This window comes from Narcine bancroftii, chromosome 1, assembly GCF_036971445.1.
Source record: "Narcine bancroftii isolate sNarBan1 chromosome 1, sNarBan1.hap1, whole genome shotgun sequence".
Classification (NCBI taxonomy): domain Eukaryota; kingdom Metazoa; phylum Chordata; class Chondrichthyes; order Torpediniformes; family Narcinidae; genus Narcine; species Narcine bancroftii.
The window spans coordinates 391,391,346-391,406,828 of NC_091469.1; the positions used below are offsets into that span (position 1 = coordinate 391,391,346).

The window sequence follows — 15,483 nt, forward strand, 5'->3', positions numbered from 1 at the left end:
ACGGCCGGAGTGTAGATCCCGGACGAGCCCCCATTTGTCAGAAATAAAACTTCTCACACATGAGTCTCTTTAAAACTGATGACACGACAAGCTTTATTTACAAGTCTGCAGAGTTGGACTCAACTGGCTTCTCACCAGTTAAGCCCCGATACATACAGTGCATTGATTTTTATACCCTTGTTGTTTGCCCTTCCCCTTCTTATTAATACTGTTTTAATTGGTTAGTATTGAAAAAGCATTCTAAGTACAACTGCATTTCTAATTATCACGTTCGTTACGTACGCTGTGAACTCTACATACACTAAATTCTGTTTCTCACCCTTCTTATCAATCTTTTGTCTCCTGCATGTCTCTCACTATGACCATGAAAAGATATGTTTAAAAAAACATATCCAGCTGAACTTTTTGTCCTTGGCTGCTAGTAAGCTCCCTGTCCGTTCTGGCTTCCCTTTTTATGATTAATCATCACATTTTAACTTAAGCCATTTTAACCTAAATTCTCTATCTCTAACAGTGACTGCACTTAATTCTGCCCTGACTCTCTCTAATTTCTGGCATGTCAGTTGTGTCCTTCACAGTGAGGAGTGACACAAGATACCTATTCAGTTCATCCACCATTTCTTTGTTTCGCCTTACCACTTTTCCAGTGTAATTTTTCTGTAGCCTGATGTCTACTCTTGGTTCTCATTTATTCTTTGTACATTTGGGAAAAAAAACCACATGGAATCCTCTTTTATATTACTATTGACTCGTTCAACTTCCTATTTTATCTTTTCTACCCTTATTGTTTTTTTTAAATTACCTTCTGTTTGTTTTCAGAAGCTACCCAATCACTTAACTTCTTGTTAAATCTGTAATAGTATGCCCTTTCTTTTGTTTTATTCCTGTCTTCGACTTGCTATCCACCCACTGTTGCCTCAGCCTCCCTTTGGAATACTGTAACTTATTTGGGATGAATGATCCTGCATCTTCTGAATTGCTCTCAGAAACTCCTATTGCTGCTCTACCACCATCCTTGTTAGCTCCCTTTTCAATTAGCTTTGTTCAATTCCTCTCTCATGCCTTTATAATTACCTTTAATCATCTGTAAAACTGACAAGTCAATTCTAGATTTTCCCTCTCAAACTGCTGAGTGAATTCTTATCATGTTGTGATTACTGCCTCATAAGGGTCCCTTTACATGTTCCCTAATCAAATCTACAGTTCACAGAACTAGCCTTTTTTCTAGTGGGCCTGACCACCAGCTGCTCTAAAAAGCCACCTTGTAGGTATTCTACAAATTCCTTTTCTTGGGATTCAGTGGTAACCTGGTTTTTCTCGTCTACCTTGCATATTGAATTTCCAAAAACCACTGTAACACTGTCTTTCTTACATGCCTTCTCTAACTTTTGAGTTAATGTGTACCACACAACCTGGCTGCCATTCAGAGGCTGTGCACGACTCCCATCAGGATCTTTTTGCCCTTGCAGTTTCTCAACTCTACCCATAAGGATTCTATACCATCTGATCCTGTTTTCCTTCTTGCAAAGGATTTAATATAATTTTGTGTGCATCTTGGTATTGATTGGCTCTGGTGTATTGGTTTTCTGATTTTTGCATTCATCTTTTTTTCTAGTATTTTTTTTAGGGATCTGCAGTTTACTGGAAAGGCCAGTTTTTATTGCCCACTCCTGAATGCCCGTTGATGGAGTTGATGAGCCGCCTTTTTGAAAAATACAGACATGGTGTTCCAGCATTTGAAACGTATGGTTATGTTGACTTTGAAGAAGAGCCTGTAGATTTTGGTGACCTTCACTTCCTCACATCCCAAGACATTTTCATCATCTACAAGACATAGGAGCTTGATGAAATACTCTCCATTTGTTCCAAGTGGGGGAAAAAACTCTCAATAAGCTATGCACAATGCATAACAAAGTAACCCATTTTATTTGCACCTAATCAATCACCATAAACATCCATTCCTATCACCAGTGTATTGTACCATGTCAGATTCAGATTTCAGATATATTGTCCAAATACGTACATAACATTACATAATCTTACAGGCGAGGCAGAATTGCCACTTATTGGTAGTACAAAAAAAATACTCAACATACACATGTAAACAAACTGTAATACAGAGAGAAAAAAAACTCAATAAAGTGCAAAAGTAAGAGTCTTTAAATTATTCCTGATTCAGTTTGTTGTTGAGGAGTCTGATGGTGGAGCAGTCACACCTGTTCCTGACCCTGGTGGTGTGAGTTTTGTGTCACTATGCCTCTTTCCTGATGGTAGCAGCAAGAATAGAACATTTACTAGGTAATGTGGATCCTTGATGATTGCTGCTGTTCTCTGATGGTAACACTCCCTGTAGGTATTCTCAATGGTGGGAAGAGTTTTGCCTGTGATGTCCTGGGTTGTGTCCACTGCCTTTTGAAGAGCTTTGAGCTTAGTGGTATTGGTCCCCCCCCCCCCCATACTAGACCATGATGCTGGTCAGCACACTTTCCACCACACATCTGTCAAAATATGCCAGAGTTTCCAATGTCATTCCATACCTCCGTAATCTCCTGAGGAAGTAGAAATGCTGACATGCTTTCTTCATGATGCTATTTGTGTGTTTGATCCAGGAAACATCCTCTGAGATAGTGAATCTCAAGAACTTAAATTTGTTCATCCTCTCCTCCTCTGGTTTTCCCTTTCTGAAGTCAACAATCCTTGGCTCCTTGGTTTCATTGACATTGAGTCTTGTTGTTGGTGCACTATCTAGCCAAGTTTTCAATCTCCCTCCTGTATGTTCACACATCTTCCCCATTTAGGCAACCCACTACCCTGGTATCGTCCACAAATTTGATAGTGTTGTTGATGCCTCAAGCCACGCAGTCATAGGTGTATAGCACGTAGAGCATGTGCTGGGAGAGTACTCATTTAATTATTTCTTGAATATAGTGAGTGCCTGCCCCCATCACTCTATCAGGCAGTATGGTGTAAGTTGCAACACCCTCTGGGTTAGAAGATTTCTCCTCAAATCTCTACTAAATTTTCTACCCTTGCCTAAGTCCTATACCTCTTGGTTGTAATCATCTCCACTATTCTGTCATAATTTTGGATAAATCATTTAGTTTCCTGTGCTTTAAAGAAAGCAAACCCAGCCTCTGCAATACTTCTGATATCTTAGTCTTTCTATTCTTGGAAATATCCTGATGAATCTCTTTGGTGCAATCACAATGTTCCCACAATGTGATGAGCAAAATTGTATGCGATACTCCATTTAATGTTTTGTAATGATCTTTCTGCTTTATATTCTTTGCTTCAGTTAATAAAGGTAAATATGCCATACACCACCTTTCCTACCTCTGCTGCCATCTTCAGGAACCCTTCGACACAACCCTGTGAAGTTTTTATTCCCTGTGTCATACATGTTAAATCCCGAAACAAATAAAATGGAATCATTTTCTGACCACACAGTTTTCTTGCTATTTTTAATCATACTTATTTATGAGATACAAATAGATGTATTTACTAAAGTTTGAATCCTTAACTACCAGGAGACGTCAAGGCTTTCTCATGTTACTTTGTCCCCAAGTAATTTTAATTCACTGCATTTGCTAATGGCTTGCACTTTTTCAGTCGTGAACCAGGTTTTAAACTATTAATAAGCTAATATCTTGAAATTAAGGCAACTCCTTTCATTTTCCGAGATTCTGCTATGGTCTAACTAACTGTTTAAATTATTGAAGTCAAATTTAAAATTTTTTGCTTTCATTCCATGTACATAGTGATATATTTCAGTTTTCACCTGACTTTTCTGTATAGGATCCAGGTCAATGATCAGATTGTGGAAGTGGATGGAATCAGCCTTGTTGGAGTTACCCAAAGTTTTGCTGCTACTGTTCTGCGAACAACTAAAGGCAAAGTTAGGTATGGAGTGTTTCACTTAGCCACTTAAACTCTTTGTTGATTGAACTATTTTGGATGTGAAATTTCAATGTTAATAAAAAATATTGAAAGGGATTTAACCATTTTGATATCCTTTTGTAAACTAAAACATGTTTTTAGTTTCAGCTTTTGAAAACTGAAATATGTTTGGACTTGGAAACTTTCCCTTTCAGCCAAAATCAAGATAATTTAGTGATAAGTTGGAGCATTCAATATTTGATAATATTTACTGAATGTGGATGACTCTTAAGCAGTTCAAACATGATAAATGAAGTAGTGCAATAGCTTTTTTTTTAATGACTTGTTTGTAATGTTAACACTTACTATAAGTAACAGTAAAAATTAAACAGAAACTCGTATGTTCTGTAGATTCTTGATTGGCCGAGAGAAACCTGGACAGAGCAGTGAAGTTGCTCAACTGATCAGCCAAACATTAGAGCAAGAACGGCATCAAAGAGAGCTACTTGAACGACACTATTTTCAGTATGATGCTGACGATGATGAGGTAAAAACGAAATTCACTAACTTGCATTTCATTGAAACAATTCTGTTTCTCATTTGCTTCATGCAGGTGTTAAGATTAACTTTTTTGAAGCAATGTGATCTTGTTCAGGTAAGTGTCTGTTGAGCACATCTAAAATCCAATGTCACAATCCCAGTTGCTTTACAGGCAATTCAGACTTCATTACTGTTTTGCAGCCTTGGTCTGAATGCATGAAAATGTTTAAAACTGGTATGGCCTTACACAGCAGTTACTATATTTGGTGAATAACTCAGTTAACATAGTGGTTACCACAATACTGTTACAGCGCCAACAACCTAGCTTCATATCCAGCATTGTCTGTAAGAAGGTCGTACGTTCTACCTGTCACTGCATATATTTTATTCAAGTGCTCTGATTTCCTCCCATGTTCTAAAGATGTGCAGGGATGGTAGGTTAATTGATAACATGGGTCATTTGGTCAGTGTGGGCTTGTGGACGATTAGGGCCTGTTACCATGCTGTATCTCAATAATAAAAATAATGGCCTGAGCTGAAATACCAGTAGGGTGCCTAGGGCTCCATTTTAAGGATGTTACTAAGAGAGAGTAAAGCTTTCAATATTAATTGTGATAAGGAATATGGCACCTCAACGAACAGCAGTTTTTAAATAACTTCTTAGTAATGCTAAAAGTGCAGGATCATAAATAAACCTGCATCATTAAGACATGAAACATAGAATACTACAGCACAGGACAGGCCTTTCAGACCACCATATCTACATTGAATTTGATTTTAATCTGAAGCAATCCCATCTGTCTGCAACTGGCCTCTATCCCTTTATTCCCTGCTTTTCTGCATCTATCTAAATGCTTCAAATGTGGTTATAATATCAGCTTCTACCACATCCTCTGGCAGGGCATTCCAGGCACCAAACACTCTCTGTATAGTCACTTTTTAATCTTCGCCCCCGCCCTGGCCCCTTAAACCTATGCCCAGATCTGGTGTTATCTTTCCAAGAAGGGAAAATAAATGCTTGTTCCTTATAGATGATCTGTATGGACAATATAAATAAAGCAAGATGAAGATCCCTGGAAAGCAGATATTACCATGGCTGATGTAGGATTATGTGTTGAAATGCATAACAGAATGCATTGGACAGCTAAGCAATCTCATGACCAAAGAATTAGATCAAAGTCCCACTTTTCTGCCACAGCTAGTTATGAATGGTGCTGGACAATTAAACAGATGACAGAAGACCCTTCTTTGCCTAAATAAAAGCAGGATCAAACATGTGAGTGCTACAGAAGAGCCTGAGCCATTGGCAGCAGTTTTCTGCTAGAAGGGCCAATAGATCATGTATATTTTGGCTTCCTTCTGAAATTCCCACAGAAGCCAGACTTCAGCAAATGCAATTCAATCCACATAATATGATTGAAGCTTCTGAGACCACTGGTTGAAGCAAAAGCTATTGGCCCAAACAGCATTCTGGCAGTAATATTGAAGACATGCTACAAGTGTATCTACATCACTTATTGCTGTCATATTGTAGACTACATGCTCATATTGTAGCTACACTACGAATATCTACAGTGTGGAAAATGGCCTGCTCAATAGAAGCAGAACAAATTAAATTGACCAATTACTCTCTGCCAGTTTATTCTGTCATCAGAACAATAATGAAAGATGTTATCTCCAGTGCTCTGAAGTATTATTTACTCACTAATAACCTACTTGTGCATTGCCATTTGGAGTTTCACCAGGCAGAGATGTCTACAGAACAATGGGCGAAATAGGGGATTAGATACTCTGATGGCCAGCACAAATGTGGAGAGTTGATGGGCTTGTATCTGCGTAGTATAACTCTGTGACTCTTCAACTTCGCCAGACTTCATCACAAGGGTGAACTCCAGACACTGAGCTGAATTCCAGATACGAGGTTAGAAGGACTCATGGCAGGATTAGAGTGACATAAATAAGCTCTTGTAAACTGAAATCATTGAGCATCAAAAGGAAAATACTTCATTGGTTTGAATTGTATCTTGCATAAAAGATGACAATAGTGGTTGATAGTGGTCAGTCATCCCAGGAGTTCTTAAATGCCATGTCCTATAGATAGCCCTCTTCACTTGTTTCATCAGATACCTTTGTTACATGATAAGACGATGAATGGATATGTTCCACAAATGCACAATGTTTAATTCCTTTTGTAACTCCTCAGCAAATAATCTAATTTATACAACAAGATACAGACAACATTTAGTCATGAACTAAAAGGCGTCAAATAGCATGTACCACAAATGTATCAGGCAGCGACCATTTCTGACAAGAGAAAACATCCAAACATTGACATTGTTGAATTGTCCGCCATCAAAATTTTGGGAGTCATCATAGAACAGAAAAACACACACAGAAATACTGGAGGAACTAAGTACAATGGTAAACCACAGGAAATGCTCAAAATTTTCATGAACAATGCAACAGCCCTGTTGACTCCTCAGAATATTTGACTCTTGACTGCTCAAAGTGGAGAGAGAACATTCAAAATAGTTATGATATCCTCAAGTCCATGCATTGGTAACATAAAGATATCATGCATAAGTGCAAAGACCATGTGACAACTACTTGTCCTGTTGAGTACATTCTGGTCATCTCTAAAATAGACTGTAGTTCCCATTGTATTCCCATCATCCACCACAGAGCCCACAAAATTAAAATAAAAGTAAATCGTCCTCATAACTAGACTGCTCAGTCCTTTATCAAGGCTTTCCTACTCAACTTCCATTCCACATTTACTAGCCAGTGTCACGGGTTCATTTACAAAACATGCAGTTAGCATCCAGCATGCTATAGTGTTAGAGTTCTTGCATGGAAAATGGATTGACTATTCTCTCATATTGGCAGTTTAAGGCATCTCCTTTCCCCAGTCCCTGACCCATGGTTATTCATGGTGAAGTAATGAAATTTAAAGCCATTTGGTTCCAGAGTAACTGAAACCTCCCTGACAGATTTCAACCAATAATGCTGTAGCCAGTGAAGGAGTACTTTGTAGAAGCAAGTATGTAGAAGATGAGCACTAAGAGGATACAGGAGAAAGATTTCATGATGGTTCTATATTGTTTTAGTGGATTGGATGAAAAAATATGGTTTAGAATGTTGTTGTGGTGAGATAAATCAACAACATTTGTCAAGAAGTATAAAGTGGAACAGTGGTGAAATGAGAAACTCTTTCCATTATTTTATTTATGCTTTGGACGTGGAAAGTTTCTGCCAAGAAAATATCATGCAAATTGTCGTGGATACAATGATGGGACCTTCCTCCCTAAACATTGTGGTTGCTGTAATTCAGTTAGAATGGATGTTAACTAAACAACAAGGAAGGATTTGGTTTTAGATCAGGTCAGATGAACATTTGTCCAGAAAGCAAACATGTGTGAAAGTGCTCCGTATATTAAGAAGATGTAAATAAATAATGAGATATAATTGAGGCACTCAGATTCTGTTGTAGAGCTGCACATTCTCTGGGAGCCATGCATTATGAATTTTACTTGTACATAATTGCCTCAGCTATGAAAGTCTGACTGCTTTAGCATCAAAGGTTCAAGCATTTAGATCGACTTGCTCCCATGAAAGATTTTTCTTTCACCTTTCCCCAATGGGGTGTGACAACCAGATCATTCTGAAATCCTTATATTTGTCTCGAACAGTTGCCATCATCACCTGGTCCTCATGAAAACAGGTTTTGAATAATGGGGCAAATGATATAGGTGATCTTTATTTGAGTACATACACTTGAGGGATTCCCAGGCATTGCTTATGCTTTGAAGGAGGGTGATATGTGAGGGGGCCAGGGAGGAACTATGCAGATCTTCAAGATTTTGGTGTGAAATACTTGCTCAGTTTGAGATTAAAGGGTAACTAAAGCTAATGTATTGAGGATTAATTTGTTTGATACAGACTTTCCTCCAGCATACATTTCCTTCTTTCCTCCAACATCTCTCTTGCATGTGCCCTCCTTCCCTCCATCCTATCCCACTTGTGTTCAACACCCTTTCCTCAACTCTCCATTCCAGCTAGTATTGCCCACCCTCCAACTTATCTCATGATATGTACAGTTTTCCATTTACATGCACCCTCCCTCTCTGCACATACACCACCTGTGTTTAGTTCCATCCAGCTCCTGAAAGCATACATCCAGCCTACATCCTGATTGCTTTCCCCTCCTCTCCCATATGAACAGGTTTCCCTTCCTCTCTTCCACATGCACCCATCCCCTCCCCTCTCTTGCAGGTGCTGGCACCCCCTTGCTGCTTCCAGTCTTGTTTTCGTGTGCTTTTTCTCCTACATGCCCAAATGTACCATCCATCCTTCCCCCACTTACTGTACACATGCAGTCTTTTAACATTCCCTGCTCATTTTTCAACATTTTATTTATCATCCATACTTTCCGTTTGCAAGTACTTTCCCACTTCCACTCTTCCTCTCTGCCCCACTCCAAATTGAGCATTCCCTGCTGCTTGCATGCAACTTCTATCATTCGCACTCTCAATCCTTGTTCTATATACAATCTTTCAATCCTTCAATCGCATGGGTGCACATTTGCCCTAGCCTCCTCTGCATTGGCTTACATGCTCCCACCATCCTCCCCATCCCAGTTAAGTGCTCATATCTCCTTCTACCTCCCACTTGTACACTGCTTAGCATCCTCCACTTTCGCTGGTCCTCCCCTCCCTCCTATGAGCATCCTTGCTCCCTCCCCCTTGCTTCCCTGGATCCTCTGATTTGAGGTTTTCCTCCCTTTCCACCGACTCGCATGCACTTTTCTTCTTATTTCACACATTCTCTCCTCCTCTATCACTCCCTGCCTCTTGCTGAGTGTACCCTCCCACCCTCTCAGTAGTCCTCGCCCACCCTTTCCCTTATGTTTTCATATTCCTTTCCAATCATGTTCTTACTCTTGATGTCCTACTTATTGTGAGGCTGTATGTCCTGCCTCCTTTAGCTGCTTCCTCTTGCATATGTGCTCTTTCCCAGCATGTCCTTTCACCTCTCTCACTTGCATACACTCTGGCTCACTCTGCCCTTGCATTTCATTCTTTATCCTTCCCTTGCTGATATATACTCTTTCTCATGCTCATGTATCTCTCCTTTTGCTTATGATTCCACCTTCCTACTTCTGCATAACTTTTCCTCCTCATCTCATTAGTGGGCTCCCAATCATCCCATTCATTGGCTTATATATTCCTATCCTTCCCTTCCATCCTGTTTCTGAATATCCTTGCCTCTCCTCCTCCTACCTTCAACTCTCGCACTCTGGCTGGGCACTATTCCTCTCCTCCAGCTACATGCCCTGTCTCCACTTCTACGTGTGTGTTACCTAATTGCTCATTTGTGAATACTGTGTCTCCTTCCCCACTTACTGACCTTCCATTGCAGCTTGCATGTGCCCTGCTTCCCTCCTGTCTTCATCTGCTCTTACCTTATTTCCATCCCACTCTCCTGCATGTGTGCACCCTCCATCCCCTCCCAATAGCATGCACCTAACCAAGCCTACACTGGTTTCCACCCTGTATAACTATGACAACTGTTCTTCAATTCCTTCCTTGAACTGTTTCTTAGAGGCTTGTGAAATTTTAGAATAACACTAATTAGAGTAAGGCTTGCTAGAATTGTTTTATTCTTTAGTAACTTTGATAGATGTCTGTTGATTAAGCAAATTTATGCATTTATTTTAATTTGAACTTCCAGAATTGTTCAAAATTAGAGGTTTAGGAATAGATTATTTACCAATGACAATATGCTATAAACTATTATTATTGAGTAGGTTTAGAGGCCAAAAGCAGACAGGTGTGAGTGGAACATTTTGGTTGGTGTGGGCAAATTGTGCCAAAGAGCCACTGTATGACTCTATGACTATAATTACATTTTACATGTCAAAAGTATACATGCATCACTCAATAGAAATATAACCTATTTTAGATTATGTTTACTTGGAGTACTGTTGTATTCATTTAATAAAAACTGAAAAATTCAGAAAAAAGCTCTTAGGGCTTTTTTTTTCATTTTATAAATGAGGATATGACTGACTGCGACACCATTTGCCATTCTAAATTACTTCGAAACTAAGGAAGCAATAAATTGTCAAGCACATTACTTGGTCTGAAATCCCCCAAAAAAGCTAGAATGGTAATGGACAATATATTATCTTTCCTGAGGGATATTAGTGAGCCAGATAAATCTTTACAGCAATTAGATTAATTTTATTTTTAATTCCAATTTTATTGAGTTACTTCAATCCAAATATTGTGCTACTATGGTAGTATTTGAACTTGTATCTCTGGGTCAGTGGTCCAAAAGTGTGGCTGCTTGTCCAATATTTTAATTCACATATCAAAGAAACAATTATAAAATATAAAAGTCATGTCCTTCTAATTCAAATGACATTATATTAATTAATGTCAATAATTATTGCACACTTTAATCCATGACTAAATAAATGTGCATTCACCAGAATGTTGTTCAGCTCTTGTTCAAAAACTTGCACACCACACTATCCTTCACCTTCAATAAATGTATGGCTTTTTCACTTCATAAATCTCTCCATTGTGTGTGTGTGTGTGTGTGTGTGTGTGTGTGTGTGGGTGTGTGTGTGTATGGTGTGTGTGTATGGTGTGTGTGTGTGGTGTGTGTGTGTGGTGTGTGTGTGTGTGTGTGTGTGTGTGTGTGTGGGTGTGTGTGTGTATGTGTGTGTGTGTGGTGTGTGTGTGTGTGTGGTGTGTGTGTGTGTGTATGTGTGTGTGTGTGTGTGTGTGGCTCTAGTATTCACATTTGCAAAATTTTCATTATTTGATGTTAAGACAGGAGAATATGCCACTGATGAAGATGATGAAGTTGGCTCAGTTCTTACTGCTGCTGAAATGGCGATTGAAGTGTTTGACCTGCCTGAAACCGGTGATGTGCTTTCTCCCACAGAGGTGGATGCCAGCAAGATTGCTCACAAATTCAAAGAGGTAACTAAGAATAGGCATACGCCAATACAATCTGATAAGATGTCAAAAGTGAAGCAATTGTGTAGAGTTTAATAAAACTTTGAAGAATAGAGTTTAACACAAATTTGCAGAAAAAAAACCCACAAGTCCACAAGATATAGGAGCAGGTAAGCCATTGAGTCTGCTCTGCCATTCCATCATTCTCCCACAGCCTTTTCCCCATAATTTTTGATACCCTGACAATTCTGATAGCTATCAATCTCTACCTTAAATACACCCAATGATCTGGCTGCTGGTGGTTAAAAAAAAATTCAGAGGTTCACCACTCTCTGGCCTGAACAGAGTAGATGCAGAAAAGTTGTTTCCCAAGATGGGGATGTCTACAACAAGAGGGAACAACGTCAGGAATGAAGGGCACCCATTTAATGTGGAGGAATTTCCTTCATGGTTGAAATGTACACCTCTGATATTCACTGTTGTGGTATATGTGGCAGCAACCTCCTTTGAAGAAGACCGCAGAGCCCACCTCACTGACAAAAGACAAAGGAGGAAAAACCCAACACCCAACCCCAACCAACCAATTTTCCCCTGCAACCGCTGCAACTGTGTCTGCCTGTCCCGCATCGGACTTGTCAGCCACAATCGAGCCTGCAGCTGACGTGGACTTTTACCCCTTCCATAAATCTTCGTCTGCGAAGCCAAGCCAAAGAAAAGAAAATATGTGGCATACAAATTCCACATAATGAGCTCCACAAATGCCAATAATGATAATGAACTTGTATTTCAGCCATTTTGACTCAGGAAAAAATTCCACTCTGCATAATTCAAAGTACAGTAATACCACTGCCATTGCAGCAGTACGGCATTGGAATGTTACCCAAATTAATTTTCCAGATGAAGTGTTTTATATTTAATATACAGTGTGGCTGAAGAGGGGGGCAGGGCTTCAGATTTGTTGATCTTTGGGATCTCTTCTGGGGAAGGTCTGACATGTACAAAAAGGATGGGCTGCACCTGAACAGGTAAGGGACCAATATACTGTTGGGCAGGTTTGGTAGAGCTGTTGAGGAGGGTTTAAACTAGTTTGGTAGTGGGGTGGGAAGCAGAATGTGAGTGCAGAGATTAGGCCAGAAGGTCAAAAGCATGATACTATTGACCCTCATTTAGAGGGTTTGAAATGTGTCTATTTCAACACAAGGAGTATTAGGATCAAAGGGGATGAACTTAAAGCATGAATCAGTATGTGGAACTACGATGTTGTGGCCTTAACAGAGACTTGGCTTGAGGAAGTGCAGGATTGGCTGTTACTAGGGTTTATGTATTATAAAAAGAATAGGATGAGAGGTAAGGATGGGGGTGGAAAGAGCAGCATTACTGGTCAGGGGTAGTATCACGACTATTGAAAGGGAGAATGCTGCAGCCTTGTCTACTGAGAGGGTGTGGGTGAAAGTCAGAAATAGGAAGGGAGCAATCACTGTATTACGAGTAGTCTATATGGATTTTAGTAAGGCATTTGACAAGATCCCCCATGAAAGATTTGTTCAGTAATTCATGAGCCATGGGATCCATGGAACCTTTGCTGCGTGGATTAAAAAAAAAGTTGGCTTGCAAGTAGAAAGCAGAGAGTAGAAATAGAAGGAAAGTATTCTGCCTGGAGGTCGGTCGCTAGTCGAGTTCCACAAGATTCTGTTCTGTGACCCCTGCTCTTTGTGATTTTATAAATTATCTAGATGAAGAAGGTGGAAGGAAGGGTCAATAAGTTTGCAGAAGATATGAAAGTTGGAAGAGTTGTGGGTGGTGCTAAAGGTTGTCGTACATTACAAAAGGATATAGACTGGATATAGAGTTGGACAGAAAAGTGGCAGATGGAGTTCAATTCAGATAAGTGTGAGGAGATGCATTTAGGCTGGTCAAACCAAAAGCCTGAGTACATTATTAATGGTCAGTTACTTAGGAGTGTGGATGAACAGAGGAACCTTGGGGTCCAAATCCATATATCCCTCAAGGTCACTGTGTAAGTTGATAGGATAATTAAGAAGGTCTATGGAATCTTGGGCTTCATTTCTAGAGGTCAGGTCATGTTGCAACTATGCAAATCTCTGGTGAGACCACACAGTTTTGTGTTCCGTTCTGGTCACTTTATTATGGGAAGGATGTGGAAGCTATGGAGAGGGTGCAGAGGAATTTTACCAGGATGCTGTCCAGATTGGTAAATAAGTCTTATGAGGCAAGGTTAGCAGAGCTGAGACTTTTCTCTTTGGAGCATAGAAGGGTGAGGGGTTACATAATAGAGGTGTACAAAATTCTGAGAAGCATAAATAGGGTAGTTAGCCAGTGCCTTTTTCCCAGGGGAGGAATGGCAAACACCAGAGGACATGTGTACAAAATGAAGGGATGAAAGTTTAGGGGAGATATCAGGGTTACATTTTTAACATAGGGAATTGTGTGTGCCTGGAATACCTTGGCAGGGATGGTGATGGAGGCTAAAACATTAGGGAAATTTAAGAGTCTCTTAGACAGGCACATGGATGGATGAAAAATAGAGGGTTACAAGGGAGGGAGGGTTTAATACTTAGTATGTATGCATTGGGCACATCATCGAGAACCGAATGGCCTCTACTGTGCTGTAGTGTTCTATATTAGTTAGAAGAAAAAGTGATGTAAAATGAGCCACCAATGACAACTTAATCTTCCTTAACTATTAATCAAATTACAGGTACACAATCCTTTATCCGGACATCTAAAATCTGAAAAACTCCAAAATCCGGCAAGTGGGGACCAGCGGTTGGGGGGAAATGGGAAACTGCCGTGCGGTCGAGGGACCACAGTTGGGGGAGACTGGTGGGCGGCCGAGGGACCGGCGGCCAGGGAAGATGGCTGGGCATCTCAGGGACTGCGGTTGGGGGAGACGGCCGGGCGGCCGAGGGACCGTGGTCGGGGGAGGCAGCCGAGGGACCAGCGTTTTGGGGAGGCGGCCAAGGGACCGCGGTTGGGGGAGGTGTGCCGGGCGATTGGAAGGGGGTGGGGGTGAATACTGCAGCACAATTCGGGTGTGGTTTTTGAAATCTGGAAAAATCCGAAATTCGGAACACACTGTCACCCCCAAGGGTTCCGGATAAAGGATCGTGTACCTGTGCCAGCATACTTTCTGTATTATTACCTGATCAATAATGTTTTGAACACAGGGTGTAAAAGTGAAGCAAGGTTAGAAAAAAACCCTTTTGCAAAACATCAGTATCTTAATGTAATAAATGTACATATTTATTACAAATTTGATATGTTAATTAAGGATGCACGACTTAATTACTTTGAATTCAACTTAACCTCATGTTTAAGAAAAATTAAGAAAACAAAGAATATCACATTCAAAGTGCTTAGTTCCCATTTTTTTTGGATATTTTATTTTTTTACATAAATATACATAGTAAACTCTCCAATATCAAATTGTATGCAGCGGGCCAGGTCAACTGTGCACACGACGGGCCGAATCCCCATAGCGAACAGCCAGCGCGGTGGGGCACAGGGACTTTCCCCCCACCATGCAGATGTTCCAGGCTGCAGGAGCGCATTGCCAGGGGAAGAGTCAAGCCTCACAGCAGCATTATGACATAATCCAACTGAACCTGTCACCTCCCCAAAAAGGGACGTGTGTGGTTTGAATAAACGGCAGTTACTGGTTTACTTGCTTGGTATGGACAGCATTTATTTCAGCAGCTCTGCCTTTAGCAGTGACCCAGAACAGTTCTAACATTTTTAGAACCCACAACGCGCAGCAAGATAAATCCTGCCGACTCGTCCACAGCCCAAGCAGCTCCCACCGATGGATCAACCATGGCAACTTACGCCGTAAGCACCCATTTGCCACCATTCTTGGCAAATCAGCTACGCAGCTGGCTGCAACTTGGAGAATCATAGTTCGCCCTGTGAGGAATAACAGCTGAGGGCACGAAGTTCTGGCACGTGGTCAGCACCCTGGACCCCACCACAGCAGTGAAAGTCATCCTGTTTGTCAACAACCTACCCATGAATGTCAAGTGCACGATATTTAAATGGTTTTTGGTAGAATCATTTGAACTTGGCCGGTGCGAACAGGCCA

General features: G+C 40.5%; 1 protein-coding gene across 4 annotated transcripts in view; it reads left to right on the plus strand.

Moving 5' to 3' along the window:
- The window catches only part of ppp1r9a (protein phosphatase 1, regulatory subunit 9A), a 201,064-nt gene that overhangs the window by 65,035 nt on the left and 120,546 nt on the right, over positions 1-15,483 (plus strand). For all 4 annotated transcript variants that reach the window (XM_069913666.1, XM_069913668.1, XM_069913670.1 and 1 more), the window contains exons 4-6: positions 3,796-3,900; positions 4,288-4,423; positions 11,256-11,408. In XM_069913666.1, coding sequence (XP_069769767.1) covers positions 3,796-3,900; positions 4,288-4,423; positions 11,256-11,408 — 394 coding nt within the window. The remainder of the gene's footprint in view (positions 1-3,795; positions 3,901-4,287; positions 4,424-11,255; positions 11,409-15,483) is intronic.